Source organism: Glarea lozoyensis (assembly GCF_000409485.1).
Source record: "Glarea lozoyensis ATCC 20868 chromosome Unknown GLAREA5, whole genome shotgun sequence".
Taxonomy (NCBI): Eukaryota; Fungi; Ascomycota; class Leotiomycetes; order Helotiales; family Helotiaceae; genus Glarea; species Glarea lozoyensis.
Window position 1 is genome coordinate 492,989 of NW_007361000.1, and position 21,619 is coordinate 514,607.

Sequence of the window (21,619 nt, forward strand, 5' to 3'; positions counted from 1 at the left end):
GCGAAGCATAGTGAAATGCCGCAGAAGACGACGCATCCATAAAATATCTTGTGTTGGTTCCGGAATCTGTTCATTGCTGTCTTGTTGCGTGGAAAACTCGACCTGTGTTGAGATTTCGGTGCCGCCAGTGATAGTGTCATAATTTTCATTCTTCATGCTTGCGGGATGCATCTGGTCGATTGCCAAATTGGCAGGTGCTACCACTGTATATACACAGCTAATAGTCGATCTGCTGTTGAGCTTGCGTGTCCATATGTGTGTTTTGTTGATATGGAGCTGCGAGTGTTTAGTTTTGGGAAAGCTGTCGGCGTGCTGGTTTCGCTTGTGGTTCTGCGTTGTTCGCTGCGTGCCTCCGACGGCGTCATAGGTCGATTGGGGACGAGGAGAATACATAGGCGTTGAGTCTCAAGATTTGATATCCTGAGCGGATGTTTTCTGAGGATATCAAATTAGCTCCAATGGAAGCTCACGACAGTTTAGAGAATTCTAGGTCATTTCAGAAACAATACCAGCAACTGAATTTTTTCTTTTCTTTTCGTTATCTACTCCTTCGGTGGTACTTTGATGGCTTCTGCGTGGCGTATTGTCGAGTCGTTAGGGGGCTACAGTTCTATCACGTGGATTCTTGGGGCGCTCTCTGCAGCCTCGTTTGACACTTAGAGTATTGTCTTAACAAAAGTATTCTCCTCTTCCCACGATTTGCAACTTGTTTTAAACTTTGCTGAATTGAAGTTGGATACCAATGTCAGGTTACTACAAGTTGGCAGGGTTTATGGTGGAGGAGGACTATCCTATCGTCCGAAAATACCAGCAGTTAGCTGCTCGCGATCTTCTACTCATGCAAGCTGAACTCAGTCACCTCGAACATAGCTATTTATCAGTTGAGAAGAATGATTCGGAGCAAAAGGACGAGAGAGAGTTGTATCACCTAGATTGGGAACTTATGCACACCTCCGATCTTCGTGGGTTCAATGGGGAGCAGTGGACAATCTCACTAGCAATAAGAGCGAAGTTGGCGGAATACCGTAAGTTATATGAATACTCTTCTAGTCTAGCAGGCACCGCTCAACTGGGTCTCTTGATTGTACTGACTTCTGAGTAGATGATGCTATGCTGAAATACGCTAAAGTGGTTTCACTGCCGCAGCCCAAACCCAGAGAGCGTTCTTTACTCCACGAGTGGATTACTAGTCCAGCATTAGGCGGAGGTTGCGGATTTCTCGGGAGAGACCTTGGTGGTTTTGAACAGCCTTCTGTTTACGATCCAAAGTTTCAAAATGATCTTGTGATTTTAACCAATAATCATGGAGAAAACGACATTTTCACCCATTTTGTGACGGGACCGGGCTTGAGATGGAGTCATAAACTTTTTAAATATTTCAAGGTATGTAGCATATTCTAAGTATATACAGGACTCAATAGAGCTAAATCACAATGCGTAGAAACCAGTCCCTGTCGATATCGAAAGCTCTCCCGTCGGAGAGAGCAAAAATGCGTTGTACCATTACGATACAAAACAAGTCCACGCCATTACCAACATCTTTGGAACAATATTGTCTTCTTTAGCACCTTTGACATCGATCATCGCGCTGTCTTTCGTAACGGGCTCGAGAGCAAGACTTGGGCTAATATGCACATTCACCCTATTATTTTCATCTTGTTTAGCTGTGGCTACGAAAGCTAGGCGAGTCGAGATATTTGCTGCAACCGCGGCGTGAGTGTCGTTAATTGATAATGATAGGATCTCTTTTCACTAATTCTAAATCAGATTTGCTAGTGTTCAGGTCGTCTTCATCGGAAGTTCGAATTTCACAAGTTGAAGGAAGATAATGCAGGGGTTCAAAAAAGAAGATTCATTGTGATCATGATCTTACAGCGATTCGTCACTTTTAAAGACCTAACTCAAGGCAATCTTTATGGAGCTGGGTGATTTATTCATAGGCGTGAAAACATGACTCTGGAGGTTGTGCACTTTTAACAAACTGCCGCTAAACTGAGAGTGTTCATGACAGGTTTGGGGCCTAGCTACTGTTTCATCAAAACTTCCAACTTGCATGATTATTATTTGTGTTTCAGGACACATGGACCCAAAGATACTTGGCCTACCAAATTACTCCTCTGATCATATCACTTATACGAAACAATCTGGTGAAGCCTTTGCGGCAGATGCAACAATTGCAGATGATTGTCTTGTTAAGAAAGCTAACTGTTAGTAAGAACATAGTCTTGGGCCATAGTCTTTCCATGATGTTTTAGCCACTGCGGTAAGTCAGCACCTTCCGCTGGCAATCTAACTCGTCTGAATTTATTAGAAATTTCCGATATATCGACTCTCAATAGCACACGTATCGAAGCTGCGGCCCAATCGACCTCACTACATGCCAGCGCATCTACGTTGTTGACAATGTTGACATAGCGAAGCCCGTACGCTGAGTACGATCACGAGAGTATTAAAAATCCCATCGCTCAGTAGATGTTATTTGTGGCGACCAGGCCGGCGTTTGAGAATATCGCCACTAGGTTTCGCATTCGTGCACGCGTAGCTATTGTCAATTATTGCCACAATTTCTAACAATTCAGCAACCATAGATACAAATTTGGTTTGTCTCAAGTACAACAGAAACGATATGATAGATTGAAAGATTTGAGCCCATTCAATAATAGACTTATAGAATAACATCCTGCCAAACCCTGGATCGCACTTTTGCCCTACTTATTGCGCTGATGGTGGCGCCTGCGGCCTGGCTTCATCCAATCGAGACTTGCACAAGCTGCGGCTGAAATGCCACCCAATTCTGCCTCTCGCCTCGTTTTAGTCTCGACGGAACGCAAGGCTTTCTGGACTCAGAACTCAGTCAAACTACAGTATTTGACTCGCTCTGCGCTATCTACCTGATCATTGTGATCGCATTTTGATCCCAAGTGTCCACCTAATACTGGGAAATATTATGGACATCCTAGGAATTTTGTTCGCACCAGTCCGCAACACCAAAAAGGGCAAGAAACGGAAATCAAATGTACTGCTTCATCCTTATCGGAAAGCATGGCAGACGCTAACTTTCATAGACAGGAGCCGACTGCGAGATAAGAATGTCTCGAGACTACGATTCGGAAGAATATCCGGTGAAAGCTGTGTATATGGCGGGGAATAGTCGACACCAGGTTTCGTCAACCTTCGTGAAATCGACACTTGAATCGCGAGTCATTCCAGCCGACGATTTGTACAGATATCGGTATACTTGGATTTACTGGCGATTTAATAACGAACTATGCCGACTTGGAGACAAAGATTATCGATACAGAATGGCATTTGAAGTGGTGTATTCGAATATGCCTTACGATGTGGTTTTCGGGAAAGTGCCGAAGGATTCTGGAGATGTCTCTCAAGATCCTGTAGATTATGCGGTCAGATTTGGATGGCTGAGAACGCGGACGAGCTCTTGGAACAAACTAAAGGAGAAAACCAAAAGAACCACCTCTTGGGTATCAAGCGACTCGAGGCAAGCCGCGCGTCTGCAGCACAAAAGTTCTCAGCACTCAACACTAGTTTCACCCTGTCAAAGTCCATCTATATATACCGCCGAGTTCCAGGGCACTACTAGTCCCACCCCACTTACACCGTCGGACGAAATCAAATCGGCAAAAAACAAGGACAATCTTCCAAAGATGACGGCACCAATATCTGCTGAATTGAAGGAAAATAACAGCACAAATCGGGACGTCACAATTCTTTCCGATCCGATCCCACCAGGCTGCATTGATTTGGCGAACTCATCTGGGTTTTCTCCAATGAACAATTTATCACGGCCACAAGTGGAGAGCGAAACTGAGTATGTAAAGGTAGATGTGGTGGAGACGTCGGATTCCGCTTGTGCGGGCTTAGCTTTGGACCCTGTCCGTGTTGATTGGAATTACGAAACCGACAGCCAGAATACGCCACCTATAAAGCAAAAAGAAGAACCTCACCTGACGCGTTCAGAAAATTGTAAAGAAGATCTTGTTGAAGATCTGAACGAAAGAACTAGCCATGATCAAATAGCGACACAACTTGCGGGCGTGAGGAAAAAGAATTCGAATTCTTTAGTGGAAATTCCGACAACCACTCTATTGGAAGAGCCAGGTGGTGTTGGCGAGAATAGCGTGGCGTTGCGGACCTCCACTGCTGATTCGGGAAAATCTCCGCAAACTTCAGCTCAGGGTGTAAGTGATGCAAATGACAGATCTAGAAATCAGGATACGGGAAACCCGGCGGAGATTTTGCAAGATGAGTCTAGCCAGGCACCAGAAGTGCCAGTCATATCTCAAAAAATGATATCTGGACGTCAAAACAACAGCGCAGATGAAATGGAGGTGCCGTATGCTCTCAAAAAGTTTCTTCGGTCGAGGGATGATCCGATGGCGGTGGACGATCCCTCGCAAAGAACTTCCGAGTCTAAGCAGGCTACAACTGTTGAGCTGGAGAATGCTGGTATTAAGGATCGACATTATAGGCGAAGAGCTGCTACTCAAGAAGACCCATTTTCGGATGAATGCTGCAATAATGTTGATTTTCAACAAAACCTCGAATTCTCTCGACAAGAGCTACTGCCAGCCATTTCGATGGAAGAACTTCCATCATGCAGGAAAGAGTGTAAAAGCACACCAAACTGCCAGAAAAATCGTCCCAAGCTCCCACATATTGGTGGTTTAAAGAAGGTAGAGCCAGAGCCGGGCACGAGTTTGGATCTACTAGCCGCAGAGGACGCTGATGAATACTGGGCTTGGGACCCAGTTGTGAAGCAATACTATCATGTAGATTCCGAGACTGGATCGATGGACTGGTACGAGGACTCTGAGAATGATGAAAAGATCAAGTAGCCCCGGTTGAATATCATCTAGCTAAGGTGTGCAAATATATAACGAATATCGCCAAGTCAACTGCCATCTTGGCAAGAACCCCTAGTATAGCGATCCCTATCTGAATCGAGAGTTTTCAGGTCGGAACCATTGGTTATGGGTTCGATGGAATCAACAATTACGTTCTAGCGTTGTTTGAAATGAAAATTAACTTTTGAGTGTTGAAAAAGTGCCCAATGACGTTTTATTTACAACGAAATAGTCGCAAATAACGACGCTACATACAATATCTTGTTTTTTTTTTTTTTGGAATAACAAACACCCCTAGCGTATGATTTTACCACCTCCAAGCCGATAGTACACCTAACTTCACGCCATCTCATTACTGGCCGAACCAGTCCTACTTAGCTCAAAATCTAATTGCCATGCTTGCTTGGGGTGCTGTTTAGCTACAACACTGGTTCTGACACTCGAGATTGCTCGAAAATTGTTTGAAGATAAGACTACGTTCTAATACTTACGTCTGTAAATTTTGCTACAACAAAAATGACTTACTCTTCCACATCTGGATGTTCTAACTGCTTGTCCCAACCGTAAATGAAGTAAATACCAGAGAAACGAACTTGAATGAACGAGCTAGCCGAGCTAATATACAGGAGTATGATACATTGATAGAGAATAATGACAAGGGAAAGTCGACTATACTTTTAATGAAAAGCAAAGCGCTTCATCCGTGCATTTTGAATTACGAGAAATAACATTTAAAATTTCTTACTAAAGAGTTATACCCTCACCCCGGTAACACGAATACAGATGCCACACAGCGATAATACCAGTTTTGCAACAAACTCAGCAGAAGTCTCCTTGACTAAGAGCATCAGTCCTTCAATTATTGCAAGGATGTTTCAATCTATCTAAGTCTCGTTAGTTGCATTCAAAAGACTGACGGCTTTTGCCCGTGTACTAGGATATCCAAACTTACTTTCACAGCCTGAATTTGTCCACTTAGCACTAACCCAACAACCCCATCCAGGAACATAATCCCATCTCTTGTACTTGTCTGTACCAACGGGCTTTCCATCTGTAACATAGCAAGAAACACCAAAAGTCATGCCTGGCTTGATCAATGTTCTTCGTTTGCCATTGTACGGGTCCCAATCGCAACCTTGGGACTTGTAGAAATTAGTATGAGTGTGAAAATGCCGATGTGTAATGATGACTTACTCCTGCGGTAATGATGTGGCACACATTGTCACGGGCCACAAGGAGATGCGACTCCTGAGATGGGTTTGGTGAGGTCTCTGGTTCAGCAGATGCGAGGGCCATTGCGGAGGCTTCTGGAATGGGTTCTGCGATTGGATTTGCGAATGCTGCGAGTGGGAGGAGGAAGACGATGTTGATAAACTTCATTTTGAGACTTTGGGTGGATGAGATGCTTTGAAGTGTAGTTGCTGGAAAATCTGGCTGTTGTGATGAAGTGATGCCGTCCATTATCGTGGATATCCAGATGTCCTTTATACTCTTCTTCATCGTCTTTGCTTCCGATAGTTTTTACTCCATTGTGTAAGTCGGCGCAAATCTCTACCGTTTCTCTTCGCGATTCTCGAGCCATCTCCACCTGAACGATGCTAAAATAGAGTACCAGTTCCAGCTGAATGAACACCAAGAGCTTTTGAGATTTGCGAATCCTTTTGGCTAACAAGTTCTCAGATCGGCCAGACTTTCAAAAATTCACGATCTCTAAAAGTGATGGTAAGCTGGTGCTTCGCTGTAAGCAAATTGAAGCTGCGAAGGATTGAGAGACGGGGAGCTGACATGGAAATTAGGGGCTTCATAATAGTTCAGCCTCTACTAGTAGCATCCTAAGGATCAGAGCTGTGGCAGGATTTTAATGCTCCATATTTTGGCCTTTAAGCTTTGTTGCAGGGGTAGCCAGATATTCCTTCCGGGATGATGAAGCTACTTGGCGATTTCACAAGAGAAGCAAAGTGTAGGAAATGTTGAAGATCTAATGATTCAAAAGACTTCCCATCTGATGCACTGTTATTGTTTTATCATATCAAAATTTTGCTTCCTTGTTTCTTGTTCGTGCTATCAGCCCGTCTGCGCAAGTGGGAAGTTGAGGCTGAGTCAGGGGGGAGGAATCGGCTTGCATTTAAGCGAGAACGGCAAAGACGTAAGGTCGGATCAACGATTTCGCCGCAAAACATATTTTGTCTTCATTAAATCCTTCAAACTTCAAACTTCATATTCTATTCTATCTTAGCTTTCAAGGTCTTGATTTGTAACTTGGGTGACGTGCTAATACCCATTTCAGGTCGAGAGGCTGAAAAGGATCTTTTGTGGGACTGGCCAAGTGATTTTCACAGTCTGGTAACAAGATGATGGACTTAAATCTTTTAGAATCGTGTTGAAGATTCTATGTAGGAAGAAAATCGAAGGGCTGTGGACGTGAAATAAATGCGTTCGTATGGAAAATTCTTGCAAACGTGGAGATTTAAAGCTAACAGTAAATGCAGCTCAAACTTCCAAGCCTGCTGCTACTTTCTCTCTCAAAAGCAATGCAGCCAACAGTATATCGCACAACATTGGCAACTTGAATATCTTAGATATCTGCTTATATTACATTCACGATTAGCTAACAAATTGTGTGCGCTGAACGGCGCGTTCTGAAGTGTGGGCATATTACAATCTATACACCAACACAGACATAATAACCCAAAAACAACAGCCTGCAGTCCGCTCCAACCTGCGGGTTCCACGCATTGAATTGTGCAGCAGTGATTCTGTACAAAGCTTCAATATCTCCACAAAACTGGTTTTCGCGTACCTGATGCCAAGTTTTGCATCGACACACCGCTCCTGGTTGCGTTGGAGTTGGAGCAGCGGTCGCACATACCGAAGTTGCTGTTGTCGAAACGAAAGTTGGTGAAACCCCAATGATGCTCACGCAAACATTCACATTTGCTTGGAGGCCACCACAAGAAGCACCACCCACATCATTCCATGAGATAAATTGGGCGAGTGAGATACCACTTCTGTCAGCAATCTTTTGACAGCCATCTCCCGGTTGCACAAAATAGAAGGCGTCACAATTTCCAACCATACCTGGCTGCGTTGGTTGCGGAGTTTGAATACCATTCGATGGGGCAGTTGTAGTAGCTGGCTTGGTGCTCGTAATTGTTGCCGTGTGACCAATGATGCTTACACATACATTGACGTTGGCTTGCAAACCCGGACATGAAGCCCCGCCGACATTGTTCCAAGTGATAAACTGAGTGAGAGAGATCCCATTCTTGTCGGCAATCATTTGACATCTGTCCCCTGGACTAACGAAATAGAAAGCGTCACAGTTGCTGACCATGCCAGGCTGCGTCGGCTGAGGTGTCTGAATACCATTCCCTGGAGTGGTTGATGTAGTAGTGACAGGTGGTTGCGTAGGCGTACCGGGAATGCCGACACCTGGTATGTCGAATTAACAAGTGAATGTATTCATGTTACGAGGAGGAACTTACAGTAATATACCGCTGCTAGAAGACCACTGCAATCTCTTCCAACAGCGGGGTTCCAGGTTAGAAATTGAGAAAATGTGAATGTACGATACTTTTGAACGATTACATCACAAGTGTCTCCTCTGGCAGCCTGATAAAAATTCGTACATGTATCAATTAGGCCTTCCTGTGTCGGCGACGGTTTCACAGGCCCCGTTGAAGTAGGGCTAGGCCCTGTGGAGGTAGTTGGCGTACCGGGAATTCCTACACAGTAGAAAACGTTCGCCTGGAGTCCAGCACAATCACTTTCGACAGCTGGATTCCAAGCTAAGAACTGAGCAAACGTGAATGTACCGTTACGGGTGACTATCTTGTCACACGTGTCCCCGCGTATGGCCTTATAAAAGGTGGTACAAGAGTCTATGAGTCCTTCTTGAGTTGGTGATGGTTTGACAGGGCTGGTTGCAGTAGGGGATTTTGAGGTCGTGGTGGTTATTGTAGGTGGTGGCCGAGTGACTTCAACACAATAGGAGTTACCAACTTTTATGCCACTACAGTCTGCTTTCACAGATGGATTCTTTGAGAAGATTAGTCTTAGTAGAATTTGAATTCCAAACAGCTCGACTTACCCATGAAACAAAATCTGTGTGGGAAATTCCCCAGTTTGACTCAAAAAAGTCACACGTATCAGCTGTGCTAAAAGCAGTGTCAAAAAAACTGCAGTCTGGGTCCGTCGACGGGTCGACGGGGCCGCTCTGTCGCTGAAAGACATTGGCTTTACCTAAGCCTGATAGTGCTAGTGCAAGATAAAATACTCGTGGAGTTATCATATTCGCGGCGATGATGGATAATCAATGCCAACAAAATCTGGGAACCGATCTTATAGATAGTTTTGGTGTCAGTTTACAATAGTCTCGGCCTATACGAACTGATACATCTGTTGGTACTTTGTGGTTGTTCATCGGACCAGCCATGCCCCTACGACGCCCTGTGTGGCATAAGTAAAGGCAGCATGCCTTTTGAAGCCATACTTTAAGTTGTCTGTTCCTGGACGCCACCAAACAAATTATCTCCGACTTTTAATGAGATACGACGCTGGATAATTGACTTCTGTCGGCGTTTGATTAAAAATGTGGTAGATTGTCATGATTGGGGTTCAAGAAGATTGACATGTGAGTTCTACTCGGTGATCCCTTGACACACGAGTGGCTAATTGTTGGTTAATACCACCGCAATGCTGTTGGTAGGCACAGCAGACGAACATTTGCTGCTTTGAGGCTGACCAGTTTTGGGAAGATTGGTCTACCTGATGTCCACTCGTGGTGATCATGGTGTCGCAATGAATGAGTGTTAATTCTAAGTAGACGGTGAATCAGAAGTGGAGCATAGTATACTTGAACTCAATGATGCGATGCATTGCGTATGAACTTGTAAGCGATTTAAGGAGGAAATAAATTCTTTTACCAGCGCACATTCGGACGGTACGAGGGGGGTCTTCGTGTAGGCTCGGTTAAACCGACGAGTCCGTGCTAACTGCCAAGCCTTGGCGTCTGACATTATTTATTCTCAGGTCCAGTTGCGTTTGCAACAAGCTTCTCCTCGTTCCTGCATGATAGACACGGTCTACAAGCAATTCTGGGTGCCACTACTCGAGTAGAAGCATGGCTATTTTTCAAGTACGTGAAGAAATCGACTACGGCAGATTAACATTTGACTGCTTTGCTCTGGTAAGTGTGACTCTCCTGACTACATTGCAGCGACAAAATTAATTGACATGGCTGGCACAGACGAAATGGGACTATTCCAAAACCACAGCGGACGACAAGTTGCAGTGGAATGAGCTGGTTATCGAGTTTCTAGCTCTCACTGCGCGTGGCCGTGAGCCCTATCGCCTGCAATGCGAATGGAATCCGCCAGTGCCTACGTTGGAGCAGATCCAGCGCGTACTAGCACCGTTTCAAACAATGTATGAGCGTAATACTGCTACTACAGCGCATCGTGAGGCTCCCATATGGCTTCGTACTTGCTATAAAGCGGACCTTGCCGAGAACTACATTGCACCAGCAGCGTTAGGCGACATAGTGAACTATGGTAACGTTCTTGATGACGAGACCCTGTATAGCGACCTAGCTAGTGACTGGACCCAGATATTTCTCAGGATCCCGTCCATCCCCGATATCGTAGATATCCTGGACGATCCAGATTTGGAAGATGATATTTCGAATGAAGATCTACCCAGCGAGCCAGAAAAGGAATATGAGAGAGCACTCTATGACGCTGAACGACTAGAAAAAACTCTCATATACCTTATAGACGAGGAAGCTCTGCGGGAGCGGGTTTTTAAAATCATGTGGCTCGATATACATGGAAATTGTGTTTGGGATTTCAAGGTTCGCGATTTGTTTAGATTTCAAGGGCCACTTCTAAGCGGCTTGTTCTTGAATGAAATCGTTCGAAACTATAGCTCTGCGAACGACCGCAAAAAGTGGACACGGGGTGCTATTTTGGACTAATCCCACGGCAAATATGGCATGCCCTTCAGAGAATAACAACACGGCTGGTATAATCTTGAGCCTTCTCCATAGATAGTCTGACTCCGAGAATCTGCGGAGCAACGTCTATCATTATTGTGAGTGGTTTATTGATCTTCAGGAGTATCTGTAGACAGAAAAGCCGCTGGCATGCAACTTGACGGAAAGACAGTGCTTGCGATAGGGGACCCAGTCAACACTGGGTTGCAATATGGTTCTAATATATCCACACATTCGCTACTTACCATTTCCCAATCGAAACCGTTGTCATAATCTTGGCCTTTGATAGGGCAGTTCAAAAAGTACGCAGTTGGATCTGGACCGCTTCCTCTGGTCATGGTTGTGGTAGGCATCACGAACTGCAAATTTGTGGTAGAATTGCCAAGTGGAGAGCCTTGAGTTGGACCTGGCACCCATTGTCCACTTGGTACGGTCCAAGTCCAGCTGAACGTTGCTGTAACTTGAAGATCGTAGTTGTCCGTTCCCGGAGGGCTAGAGTATGGCAATGTTAGCAACGTGCTAACGCTCAGTAAGTGTTTCTTTGAGATGCAACGCGGAAAGGAGCGAAAGAACAAAAATACTGACGTAATGCATATTGTTCGACCTTCCAGAGCTGTTGTGTTCTCGCATCCTGTCTCAAGTATCGGATTCCACGCTACCAGCTCGTTTGTTGTATACGCTTTCCCAGCCACAATTTGTTTGCAGGTCTCGCCTTTCTGAATCTGTCATGGATCAGCTTGGTGCTTAATGACCGGACTCATAACTTCACCCACTGTGTGCAATTTACAGCTATCTTGAATACAAACTGAAGATCCCGCCGTCAGAGACGAACACTTGAAGTCAATGCTGTTATCAGCCAGAAATCGATCGATCGCAAGTCCATTCCTCGCTGCAATGGATTCACAAGAGTCTCCACCGCCCACAACATATTCGCTCCCAGAGCATCGACGGGCCGGATCTGTAATTCTGCTCACAATCAGTTGCATGTACATCAGAAACCGACATATTTGATATTCTTACGTCGTCGGGGGCGCTGTCACCACTGAGGCGGTTGAGTATGGATATTTGGTTGGTGAAGCTCCGCAAGATGATACAAGTGACCGAAATCTTGTCTCTGACATCTTTCGCGCCCCATAAGTAGAGTTGAGCATGGCGGCAAAATATTTCAGCGCACAATCGTCGCAAACCTTCAATGTTTGGTTCACTGCGTCTGGGTAGCAGAACTCGGAAGCTGGTCCGCCTTTTGCACACACAGAATTGTGTGCCCACTGAAACGGGATCGCAAAATCGCTTCCTGATCGTGATACGTTGCCAGGAAATGAGTATTGAGTATTGCCGCAACGCGCGTTGACAGCAGTCGTCCAGGTCTGTATAGATGTTGTGCATGTTGAGTTACAGTATTCTTTGAGAAACTCATCGTCGAAGCCAACTTCGCGCTCTATATCATGTGGAAGTACCAAAGTTGGACCGCATGCGATATTGGTTGACAATGATGCACGGCATGCAGCGGGAATCTGAGCTGGAAGGGCACCGGGGCTAGGAAATATTTTGATGCCGCCAGCGTTATTTGTCAACAAGGCCAGAAGTACGATGATAAGAAGACTCTTGAACGACATGTTGTGCGGTGATAGATGAATCTAGATGACGATATGGGTCGGACTCGATACGAATATGAGAAAAGTGAAAATTTAAAGTGCATGGAAGACCCTCCAAGAAAATCGGCAAGTATCAAGATTGAAGAGCTGAGAGTAGCACGCTCCTCAGTTCGTTTCTATTCTTCTAGCTTCGCGAAATCTTCAACGATCCATGCCAGCGTTGATCCATTAATTTCTTTCTGAAGTTGGTTATCAATTCACGATGTTGGATAATAAGCAGCCAAGACACACCACGAGAGCCTCCGCTTTTCTATGCATTTTCCCGCAGAAATGGCAATCTCTTGCGCGAATTAAAACCAACATTACCAAAAGTAAGTACTCTCTTTTTGACCAGTTGACCTAGGCACAATCTCGCTTCTGGTTGGCTCCAACCATTCCACGTCATCCTGGGAACAGAGGGCACTGAAGAACTGCTGACGAAAATGATAGCCCCCTTCAAGAGGAAAGTTTGGGCGCGTTGGGCTGAGTTAAACTTTGATATTCGATCAAGTAGCGGCGCAAAGCGGCATTCTTCAGTCGTCTATTCCTGGCCTCTCAATCCCGCCCCAGGATCACACACCAACATCCGGGTGGTCTTCTAGGTACTACTATGCTCTCTCTGATTGATTGTTTTCATTGTAGCTGGTAGTTCTAGGTTGTATGGATAGCCAAATCAAGTACTGATAAACTCATAGGGATGCAGTTACTTTGGTACCCCAACACTGGTAACAGGTCCAGCTTGTCTATACGATATCTTGAACCTGGGCCTTCTTAATGCTTCCCGTAGAGGTCAGCGTAGAGCATCTGAAGATCGATGATGGCGCCGATCCCTCGTGGATTCATATTGCAGAACTTCAATTGGCTAAAGCTTAGGAAGCTCTAGTAATTCAATGTCTATTACTACCTGGATTTTCTGATTCCTTCTTCTCTCTTACGCATTTCCAGAACTCAATTTTCTAGTGTGTAACTAGCTGAATTCATTCACAAATTGTACCAGTAGTGACAATTTGTATTCAAAATGCGACCCCCCCGTACTACACCAGGTTGCTCAGTTACCTTTTTCGTTTGCTTTCTGCTCTTATCAGGCCTCGCACATCTTGTTAAAGCGCAACAAGACACAAGCTGTAGCGTTTTCAAAGCCTGCAAATCTGGCTGTTGCAGCAAAAATGGCCAATGCGGATTTGGACCAGATTACTGCGGAGACGGGTATGTAATTCTGAATCATAAAGATCTATACTAAAAGTGTCAGATGCCAAGGAAGCTGTGATGCTCTTGCTGAGTGTGGTCAATATGCAGCGTTCGATAAATTCAAGTGTCCTTTGAATGTGTGCTGCAGGTAAGGCTACCACAAAGGTCACAACGAGTATGTACTAATTTGACTTAACAGTAAGCATGGATTCTGTGGCTTTGATGACCAGTTCTGCAATTCGGAATGCCAAAATAGCGGAGGTTGTCTACCTGTCGTGTAGGTTTGGAATTGAGCTCACTTAAGCAACATCCAGCTAATTTTGTTCCCTGGTAGGCGGCCAACGTGTTCTGAAAGTACGGATGCAATGTCTGCAGAAGTTCGTATTGGATATTACGGCGCGTGGAGTGCAGGTCGTGGCTGTAACGCCCTTGAGCCCGAGGGAATTCCAGCTGGCGTGTTGACACATATCTATGTCGCTTTTGAGTTCGTGTCTGCAAATCACGAAATTACAGACGAGAACGGGCCTGTTGTCGGGCGCGTCTCCAGACTGAAGAGTTTGTATCCCGGTTTGAAGGTCGTGATTGCTTTAGGTGGATGGGTGTTCAATGATCGCCCAACACAAACTCGATTTTCCGACATGGCCTCTAGCGAGAGCAACAGACAAGCTTTTATCACTTCCTTAGTTGCATATATGCGAAAATATGCTCTCAACGGCGTTGATATAGGTAAGGCTACCCAAATGCAGATTTCCGAACTTTTCAACCCAGAAATTCTAACAAACGCAGATTGGGAGTATCCGGTAGCTGATGACCGTGGAGGTATCCCACAAGACTTTGACAATTTTGTAACGCTTGTATCTGAAATTCGCGCCAAGTTTGATTCGATTGATCCAGGGTGGGAGCTCACCATGACTCTCCCTGCCAGCTATTGGTATCTTCGTGGTTTTAACGTTAAAGGTCTTGTGAAGTATGTCAACTGGTTCAACGTCATGACGTACGATATCCACGGACTGTGGGATCAGAAGAATGTTTGGACAGGTCCTTTCCTCAAAGGTCATACCAATATCACAGAAATTGAAGATGGTCTAGACCTTTTATGGCGGAATGGCATCACCCCCGACAAGGTTGTCATGGGTTATGGATTCTACGGCCGTGGGTTTACAATGACCGACAACTCTTGTAGCACACCCCCGAGCTGCACGTTTAGCGGGCCTGCATTTCCTGGTGATTGCACAAACGAGCCAGGTATTCTATCGTACAATGGTAAGTATCAATATCCCGCTCTTTGAAACTGTCTGACGCATCTTGTAGAGGTCATCGGCCATGAGAAACAGCTGAGTTCCCATAAATTTTATGATGAGAAATCATCGGTAAGATGGATGGTATACGGATCGAATCAATGGATCTCCTGGGATGATGCTCAGTCTTTTGAGGCGAAAAAGAAATTCATGTTTTCTCGCTGCCTGAAAGGACTGATGATCTGGGAGTTGGGGCTTGACACTGCCGACTTCCAAGCGCTGACCGGTCTTTTTGGTGAAGATGCCGTTGGAAACGCACTACGGGACACTTCTTTGAACCCTGGAGAGAAAGACAAACTTGCCAGGGATCTCGCAGCGTTTACTGGTCAAAATTGCTACGTCACTTCGTCCTGCACCAAAGGGGGTCGGTCTGAGGGCGGTCAAACTAGTATATGTAGTTCTGGGTACTCTTCAGTAGAGGTTGCACATAACCCAACACAGATGAATCGGCACCCCGAGCGTGGTAGTCCAGAAGTATGTGATGAAGGAGAGTTCCATCATATATGTTGCCCGACGGAAGCGCAGCCCAGGAACTGCGACTGGGAGGTACGTTAAAGCATTCTAAGACCAGAACGCAATCTAATAACTATTACAGGGAATCCCACAAAAAGACATCATGGGTTGTAAAAGAGGCTGCGGACCTTCTCAATTTGAGCTAACAAATGATGCATATATTGACAAATTTGGCCTCAAGGAATGTGGGGTTGGCTCTAAGAGCGTAAGTTCTAGCCTAAAGTGTAGCATAATGGTTAGTGCAACTAACAAATGTCTAGTTATGCTGCGATTCCACCCAGATTCTACAAAAGTGTCATTGGACAAGCTGTCTCTTTTCTTCTGGCACGAGTAACTGCGCCGTTAACGAGGTCAGCGTGGCTACCCGATACGATGCAGACGATGGGAGTACGTGTATCTGCATTTCCTCTAATTGCGTAGATCATTGTGTGCTTTGCTAATTCGTTGAATGCAGCCAACTGTAAATCGCAGACTGGACTTGGCAATGGAGGTACTCAAGGACCTATGACTGCGCAATATTTTCGGTCATATTGCTGTCCCAAGGATGGTGAGTTTCCGTAATTTATTATTAGGGTATTTTTGCTAATCAAAATAATCTTCCTTCAGACCCCTTGGAGGATTGCCAGTGGTCCAATGACCTATCTCGAGCGCCTAAAGAACATACGCTGCGAAGATGTGCACTCAAAACTTGCGATAGTGGTGAATTAGAGATCACCGAAGCTTTGAAGCCATCTACACTCTACGAGCTACAAAAAGAACAAGGCGCAGAAGTTTGTGACTTCTACAACGGACTTCCAGGTTTCGCTCCTGAATACCCGCTTTGTTGTTCTCCCCCGTCTAAATTTGACAGAGATTGGCCTGTCAACCCGGCTTATCTATGGAACGGCGCGCATGTTGGCGAGAAAGATGATGTCTCCTGGGTATTTGCAGACAACTTCGGCAACAACAACAAGGACACTTCTCCCACAAATCTCGAAGAAAATCCCGGTGAGGATCCATACGGCTTTGTTATGCTGGATGGCCCCCCTGGATCTATCGCAAAACAGTTCGATGCCCAGTTCACGGTAATAACTCGCGATGAACCCCTCATTATCAAACCAAGATCTCTGGTCACAACGAACAAAACAGTCCTCGATGCAACCTTCGATCACTTGGAAGAAACTGTGCAAGTATATTGCAATCATCATCAAGACTCTAAGCATTGTAATGAGGTCTTCTACAAAGGTGCGAAGGATACGATTATCAAACTCCCGGACCACGTCGGTGAAGGTCCCTACGCTCGAATTGTCTCCATGGAACCAATGCTCGAACCAACACAGTTACCGCCATGGGCCATACGCAAACGAACTGAACAAAACTTACATGGTAACGGCATTTATAAGCTAGTTTTTGATTATGATTTCCACGCGATTAAGCGAGAAGAAGGGGAAGAAGTTTTCATGAGAGTCGATTATACAAACTTGCAAAAGTACTGGGGGGAAATAACAGACGAAGACCCTAAAAACTGGAGGAAGAAACGTTCCGAACAAACCAACTTTCAGTCATGGAAGGCTCGAGTGGACAAGGCAAAGAATGCGCCCAATGCCACGCTTCAAGATGATTGGAAATTTTCTACACGTGGGAAAGCCGACTTTTCTCCCGAGGGACCTATCTCTCCCGCACCTCGAAAAGATAATTGCACCGATCAAGCCAGCGATATAGAGCTCACGCGCCCAGGAGGACTTGTACGTCGAGGGTATGGTCCATTTCTCAATTGGTTCAGAAAGCTTACGACTATTACCAAGGAAGAAGCCGGTGTGCTTCCCATGTAAGTCATTTTCGCACGTATACCCTCAACTTCTTCTTCTCGGTTTACCAAAAGAGTCAGCCGACATACTATATCTTTCCCTATGCTAATTATAATTTTAGGGGTTTGAATCAACAATTTACAATTTACAGCGGCCGTCTAAAGTGTAGCGATGGGCCTGTAACAATTACCGCTGGCCTCGATATCACAGCCGAAACAACTATCGAAATGGGCGCCAAGTATGCGTACTACTTCTCAGGGACGGTAGTGCCGCCCAAAATTATTGACACATATGTTTACGTTGGAGCGCAACCAAAAGTCTATGCCGGTGTGAACATTCGAGGCAATGCTCAACTAGCCTACAAGAGTGAAGTACGACGATTGATTGACACCATCACATATCCTGGCCTTTCTATTAGAGGTATCGCGACAGTGGGACCTAGTCTAGATCTCTGGGGCCAGATAGAAGCTTCACTGACCATTTCTGGCCAGGTAAAAGTTGGTGCTCAGTATGTTTTTCAGCCAGTGGAGCTTTATCTGCCCAATGATGACGCAACACATGATCGTGCGAGTGATAAGCTCAGTGATATGAAGACAGATCATGCCGGTATGTCGCCTGTCTTCCAAGCTAATGTAAAGGCAGAGCTTGATGCACATCTAAGAATCACACCTGAGCTTAATTGTGGAATAAGAGTGGGTGGCAAGATAGGTCCTCTTCATGGCACACTCGTGGATGCCCAAGTTACTGCTTTCATGAATACATCGGTCCATTTCAACGCCTTGGCAACTGCAAGCACAGATGGACTAACAAGTAGTTGGGAGTACGGCTACAAAGTCGAGCTTCTGTGGAGGATTGGAATCGCAGCTGTTGCCACAGTCTGCTGTAAATATGGCAGCTGGCGAACGAAGGTATACTACCCAGTGGATTGGCAAACCCTTCCTCTATACGGACCTGTACTCGTCAAATCTTCGGGGGATTCCAGTAGCACCAAGCGAAGAGACGTTGATGCAGACCCCTGGACTCTTTCCGAGAAACCTCTACCGAACCCATTGTTTGGCTGGTCCAGCACCGCACCGCTGGACGTTTCATCATCGAGCTTTGACTCAAACACGAACACTTCCTTGGTCCGTCGACAGGCTCGAGCGAAGGAAACTGAATTTATGCTGGGTTCCTTCAAGTGTACTTCGGGACCTGGCAAATGCGGTACGCCTTCAATTAACAGAAACACTGGGCGTGATGCGACTACTTTGGCGAACATAGAGCGGCCGAATAGGCTTCAAAAGCGAGTTCCAACAGATTGCCGGCTCAGGATTCCGAACTTATATTGTAAGTAGTCCTCAACTGACAAAGGTCACATGCTAATCCTACACAGATAACTGTGAAGGGTTCTTTGCCGACGTTACTGTACAAAGTCAAGTCACATCTGTCACTATTCCTGGCCTTTGTAGCAGTGTAAGAACATTTCTGGGTAATCGAGGAATCAATAACGATCAGTATGTCTTGACTTGGGACAGCGCAAGACAAGCCAAACGAAGAGAAGAAACCTGTGGTTCTTCTCGAAATATCTGCTCTGAACGCCCCGGAGATGATGGAGAAAACGCAAGATACAAACACGCACTCGGTGCGCCTTGGGATCAAATCCTCAATCTTGTCAACTGTGACGAATTCCCTTTCGCCTCCACAGAAGAAGGTGGATGGGGTTATACTGGGTCTGAGCTTGGCTTAGCTCCAGTCAATCCAACTGGAACAACTCGGACGTGCATACCTTCCTGGCAAAATGATCTACAAGGACAGTGCAATAGTAAGTATCATTAAGAGTTTTATTCTGTGTCTCCGGCTGACATAACCCAAGATCTAATGAATCGCATTAATACGAATGTGCGGTACTTCAATGACCCCGAAAATCCTGATGATAGTCCAGAAAACGCCAACTGGCAATCCTGGATCGCAAAAAACGGCGGTTGGGTTTCAAAAAGCGGGTTCACATCCAACGGCATTAGTATACAGAGGCTCTGTCGCTATCCAACTCCCCAACCACCCAAATTGTTTGGCACATATGCAGATGCAAGTTGACCGTTTCTTGTGCTCTTCCCACATACTGACCAGAAGAACAGGAAAAAGCCGACACGTCACTAAGCTGGTTTCAAAAGCGCAACTTCACCTTACACCTGGTCAACAACCCCGAGACAGGCCCATCAACTTTTCCGGACAATCAATTTCAATCTGGCTCACTTTTCTCGACCGGTGGGAGAGTTCCCGCAGTGCAAAACAACGGCGCTATGACCAATGCCGCGTGGATTATCTGCGCCGTCAATCTTCGAGGTCAAGATCGATATCGATTCGGGCGAAACCTAGTAGGTGCTTTAGCGCATAATGGCTGGTGTTGGGACGGGCAGAGCACAACTGCAGCTTGGGGGGGAGTAAACAATGTGCAACGCCTTCAGTATTTTGCATGCGATGTCGACTTCGTTGGCTCAATTCGTCAGAAAAGAGGCGAGCCTGAACCGGTCCCCATTGGTTACTTTGGTGGTGAACCAATATATAATGTGAAACGATCGGACGATCGTCATGTTTTCGACATTGACATCCCAATTGCAGAGGCAAGAATACCTGATTACCGGCACTCAGTACCACTGAGCGATTAAGTAGAGGAAACTTCTGGCATAGAAACCGGCATTAAAGCAGAACATGTAGAAGTACTCACGCGTACAACTCACTTGAATTTCTAAGCTCCTCCGTAGTTTCCTTGCCATGTAGATGCTGGGCATCAGAATAGGTGAGACAAACCGGTCAACAAGTTACGATTACCCCGGCGGGTGAGATTGTTGGTGCCGTGATTTTTGGTCGCTGTGGTGTTGGTTTAGCTTGGCAAAAGAATATATTCGCACTTATCTTTTAGCGAACCTCCTTTTGCGCTCATCGAACGACTTGGGGAGTCTGCAATGATCTTCTTATAATTTTCAAACGAAAAATATGGATATAGCAAGTCTTCCATCCTCGTATGCTGGTCTCAAGCTGGATGGTGAACAGCTGCATGAAGATGCTCGGTACGGTGCTTTGCCATTTGACTGCTTCGCGCTGGTATGCTTGCAATTATGATTCTGTGACCGAAAACAAGTTTAACCATGCGCGATAGTCAAACTGGGATTTTTCAAGGCCTTTGCCCAAAGATAAAGAGCAATGGCATGATCTCGTTCTGAAGTGGCTGGCGTTCACTGCACTCGAACGTCGTCCATACCATATCTTGGGCCACGAGGCCTGGAAAACACCAGCACCAACTCAAGAAGTCATAGACCGAGTTTTAGCTCCCTTTCAAACAACAAATGAACGGAATGCCGCTTTACGAGCATTGTGTGGTCGCTGGTCGCCCATGTGGCTCCGTACATGTTACGATCCCGAACTTTGTAAAGATTATAAGGTACCACCTGTACATTTTCTGACACCAGCCCATATACTCGACGATGAGGGCTTATACGGCGGATTAGAGAGTGATTGGACTCAGATATACTTTCGAGTACCGTCTATTCCGGACTGTGTTCAAATAGGCGAACCAGAGGTCGAATCTGATGGTGTTCGTGCCGAGGAGTTTGGTGAACCGGAGTTTGAAAACGAGCGGGAAGCTCACGAAGCCGGTATCAGAGAAAGAACTTTTGTCTATCTCATAGACAGAGAAGCTCTTCGCGACAAAGTCATCAAATTGATGTGGATCGATATACATGGAAATTGTGTTTGGGACTTCAGCTTCCCAGAAGGAGATTTCGATGATCTCCAAGGACCTCTTAATCGACCCTATTTTCTGACAGAAATTATTTCGCGCGGGGCAGTATCAGATCAGAGCTTTAAACGAGGTGCTCGTTTGAGTTTGACCTGAGCGAGGACGTAAATGTGTAACATTTCTGTGAAGCGAATTTAATTTGATGCATGACAAGGTTATGGTTTTTTAATGAGTCGAGTTATTAAAATTAAATTCCATGATACCATAGCTGTTCTTTAAATGAGTGTCGACTTTTCCTATCTCGTAGGTCGCTTAGACTTCTTCGCGTTCGTAGATGGATCGCCAGTGAACTGGAGAACTGACGGGACAACCTCCAAGTACAATAACGCCAGAGAACGATTTTCTAACGCCCCTTCCCTAACATGCATATTAAGCCACTTGAAAGAGAAAAAATTAACCATCTCTCCAAACTAATTGAAGAAATATAGCATTTCAGGCAGAGTGTGATTATTCTGCCGTAAAGGAGGTGTCCCCTCATACCTGTAGCACACTGGTGCAGTACTATGAACGCGAAGCGTGCGCATACCCGGATCACACTCTTTTGTCCGGAAGAATATGTAGAAATCT

The 21,619-nt window shown here is 45.5% G+C and overlaps 8 protein-coding genes across 8 annotated transcripts; 5 read left to right on the top strand and 3 right to left on the bottom strand.

Moving 5' to 3' along the window:
• Window positions 1-742: 742 nt before the first annotated feature.
• GLAREA_04365 (uncharacterized protein) lies at window positions 743-1,819 on the top strand (the record flags this gene model as incomplete). The annotated part of the gene is made up of 4 exons (XM_008086742.1): window positions 743-1,025; window positions 1,103-1,383; window positions 1,442-1,713; window positions 1,768-1,819. The coding sequence occupies 4 exons, from the start codon at window positions 743-745 to the stop codon at window positions 1,817-1,819; spliced, it is 888 nt and encodes a 295-aa protein (XP_008084933.1).
• Window positions 1,820-2,947: 1,128 nt separating this feature from the next.
• Window positions 2,948-4,856, top strand: GLAREA_04366 (uncharacterized protein; the record flags this gene model as incomplete). Its single annotated transcript, XM_008086743.1, has 2 exons — window positions 2,948-3,016; window positions 3,066-4,856. 2 exons carry the CDS (start codon window positions 2,948-2,950, stop codon window positions 4,854-4,856), a joined length of 1,860 nt encoding a protein of 619 aa, XP_008084934.1.
• Window positions 4,857-5,749: 893 nt separating this feature from the next.
• On the bottom strand, window positions 5,750-6,245 carry GLAREA_04367 (uncharacterized protein; the record flags this gene model as incomplete). Its single annotated transcript, XM_008086744.1, has 2 exons — window positions 5,750-6,007; window positions 6,060-6,245. 2 exons carry the CDS (start codon window positions 6,243-6,245, stop codon window positions 5,750-5,752), a joined length of 444 nt encoding a protein of 147 aa, XP_008084935.1.
• Window positions 6,246-7,527: 1,282 nt separating this feature from the next.
• On the bottom strand, window positions 7,528-9,156 carry GLAREA_04368 (LysM; the record flags this gene model as incomplete). Its single annotated transcript, XM_008086745.1, has 3 exons — window positions 7,528-8,297; window positions 8,351-8,903; window positions 8,956-9,156. 3 exons carry the CDS (start codon window positions 9,154-9,156, stop codon window positions 7,528-7,530), a joined length of 1,524 nt encoding a protein of 507 aa, XP_008084936.1.
• Window positions 9,157-9,987: 831 nt separating this feature from the next.
• On the top strand, window positions 9,988-10,839 carry GLAREA_04369 (uncharacterized protein; the record flags this gene model as incomplete). The annotated part of the gene is made up of 2 exons (XM_008086746.1): window positions 9,988-10,053; window positions 10,114-10,839. The coding sequence occupies 2 exons, from the start codon at window positions 9,988-9,990 to the stop codon at window positions 10,837-10,839; spliced, it is 792 nt and encodes a 263-aa protein (XP_008084937.1).
• A 25-nt stretch (window positions 10,840-10,864) lies between these two features.
• Window positions 10,865-12,473, bottom strand: GLAREA_04370 (LysM; the record flags this gene model as incomplete). Its single annotated transcript, XM_008086747.1, has 5 exons — window positions 10,865-10,972; window positions 11,103-11,349; window positions 11,443-11,579; window positions 11,631-11,823; window positions 11,878-12,473. 5 exons carry the CDS (start codon window positions 12,471-12,473, stop codon window positions 10,865-10,867), a joined length of 1,281 nt encoding a protein of 426 aa, XP_008084938.1.
• A 1,184-nt stretch (window positions 12,474-13,657) lies between these two features.
• GLAREA_04371 ((Trans)glycosidase) lies at window positions 13,658-19,922 on the top strand (the record flags this gene model as incomplete). Its single annotated transcript, XM_008086748.1, has 14 exons — window positions 13,658-13,697; window positions 13,749-13,827; window positions 13,879-13,956; window positions 14,014-14,405; window positions 14,466-14,942; window positions 14,991-15,523; window positions 15,573-15,695; window positions 15,751-15,877; window positions 15,945-16,037; window positions 16,097-17,297; window positions 17,399-18,603; window positions 18,650-19,078; window positions 19,130-19,242; window positions 19,392-19,922. 14 exons carry the CDS (start codon window positions 13,658-13,660, stop codon window positions 19,920-19,922), a joined length of 5,421 nt encoding a protein of 1,806 aa, XP_008084939.1.
• Window positions 19,923-20,250: 328 nt separating this feature from the next.
• On the top strand, window positions 20,251-21,148 carry GLAREA_04372 (uncharacterized protein; the record flags this gene model as incomplete). The annotated part of the gene is made up of 2 exons (XM_008086749.1): window positions 20,251-20,358; window positions 20,414-21,148. The coding sequence occupies 2 exons, from the start codon at window positions 20,251-20,253 to the stop codon at window positions 21,146-21,148; spliced, it is 843 nt and encodes a 280-aa protein (XP_008084940.1).
• Window positions 21,149-21,619: the final 471 nt, after the last annotated feature.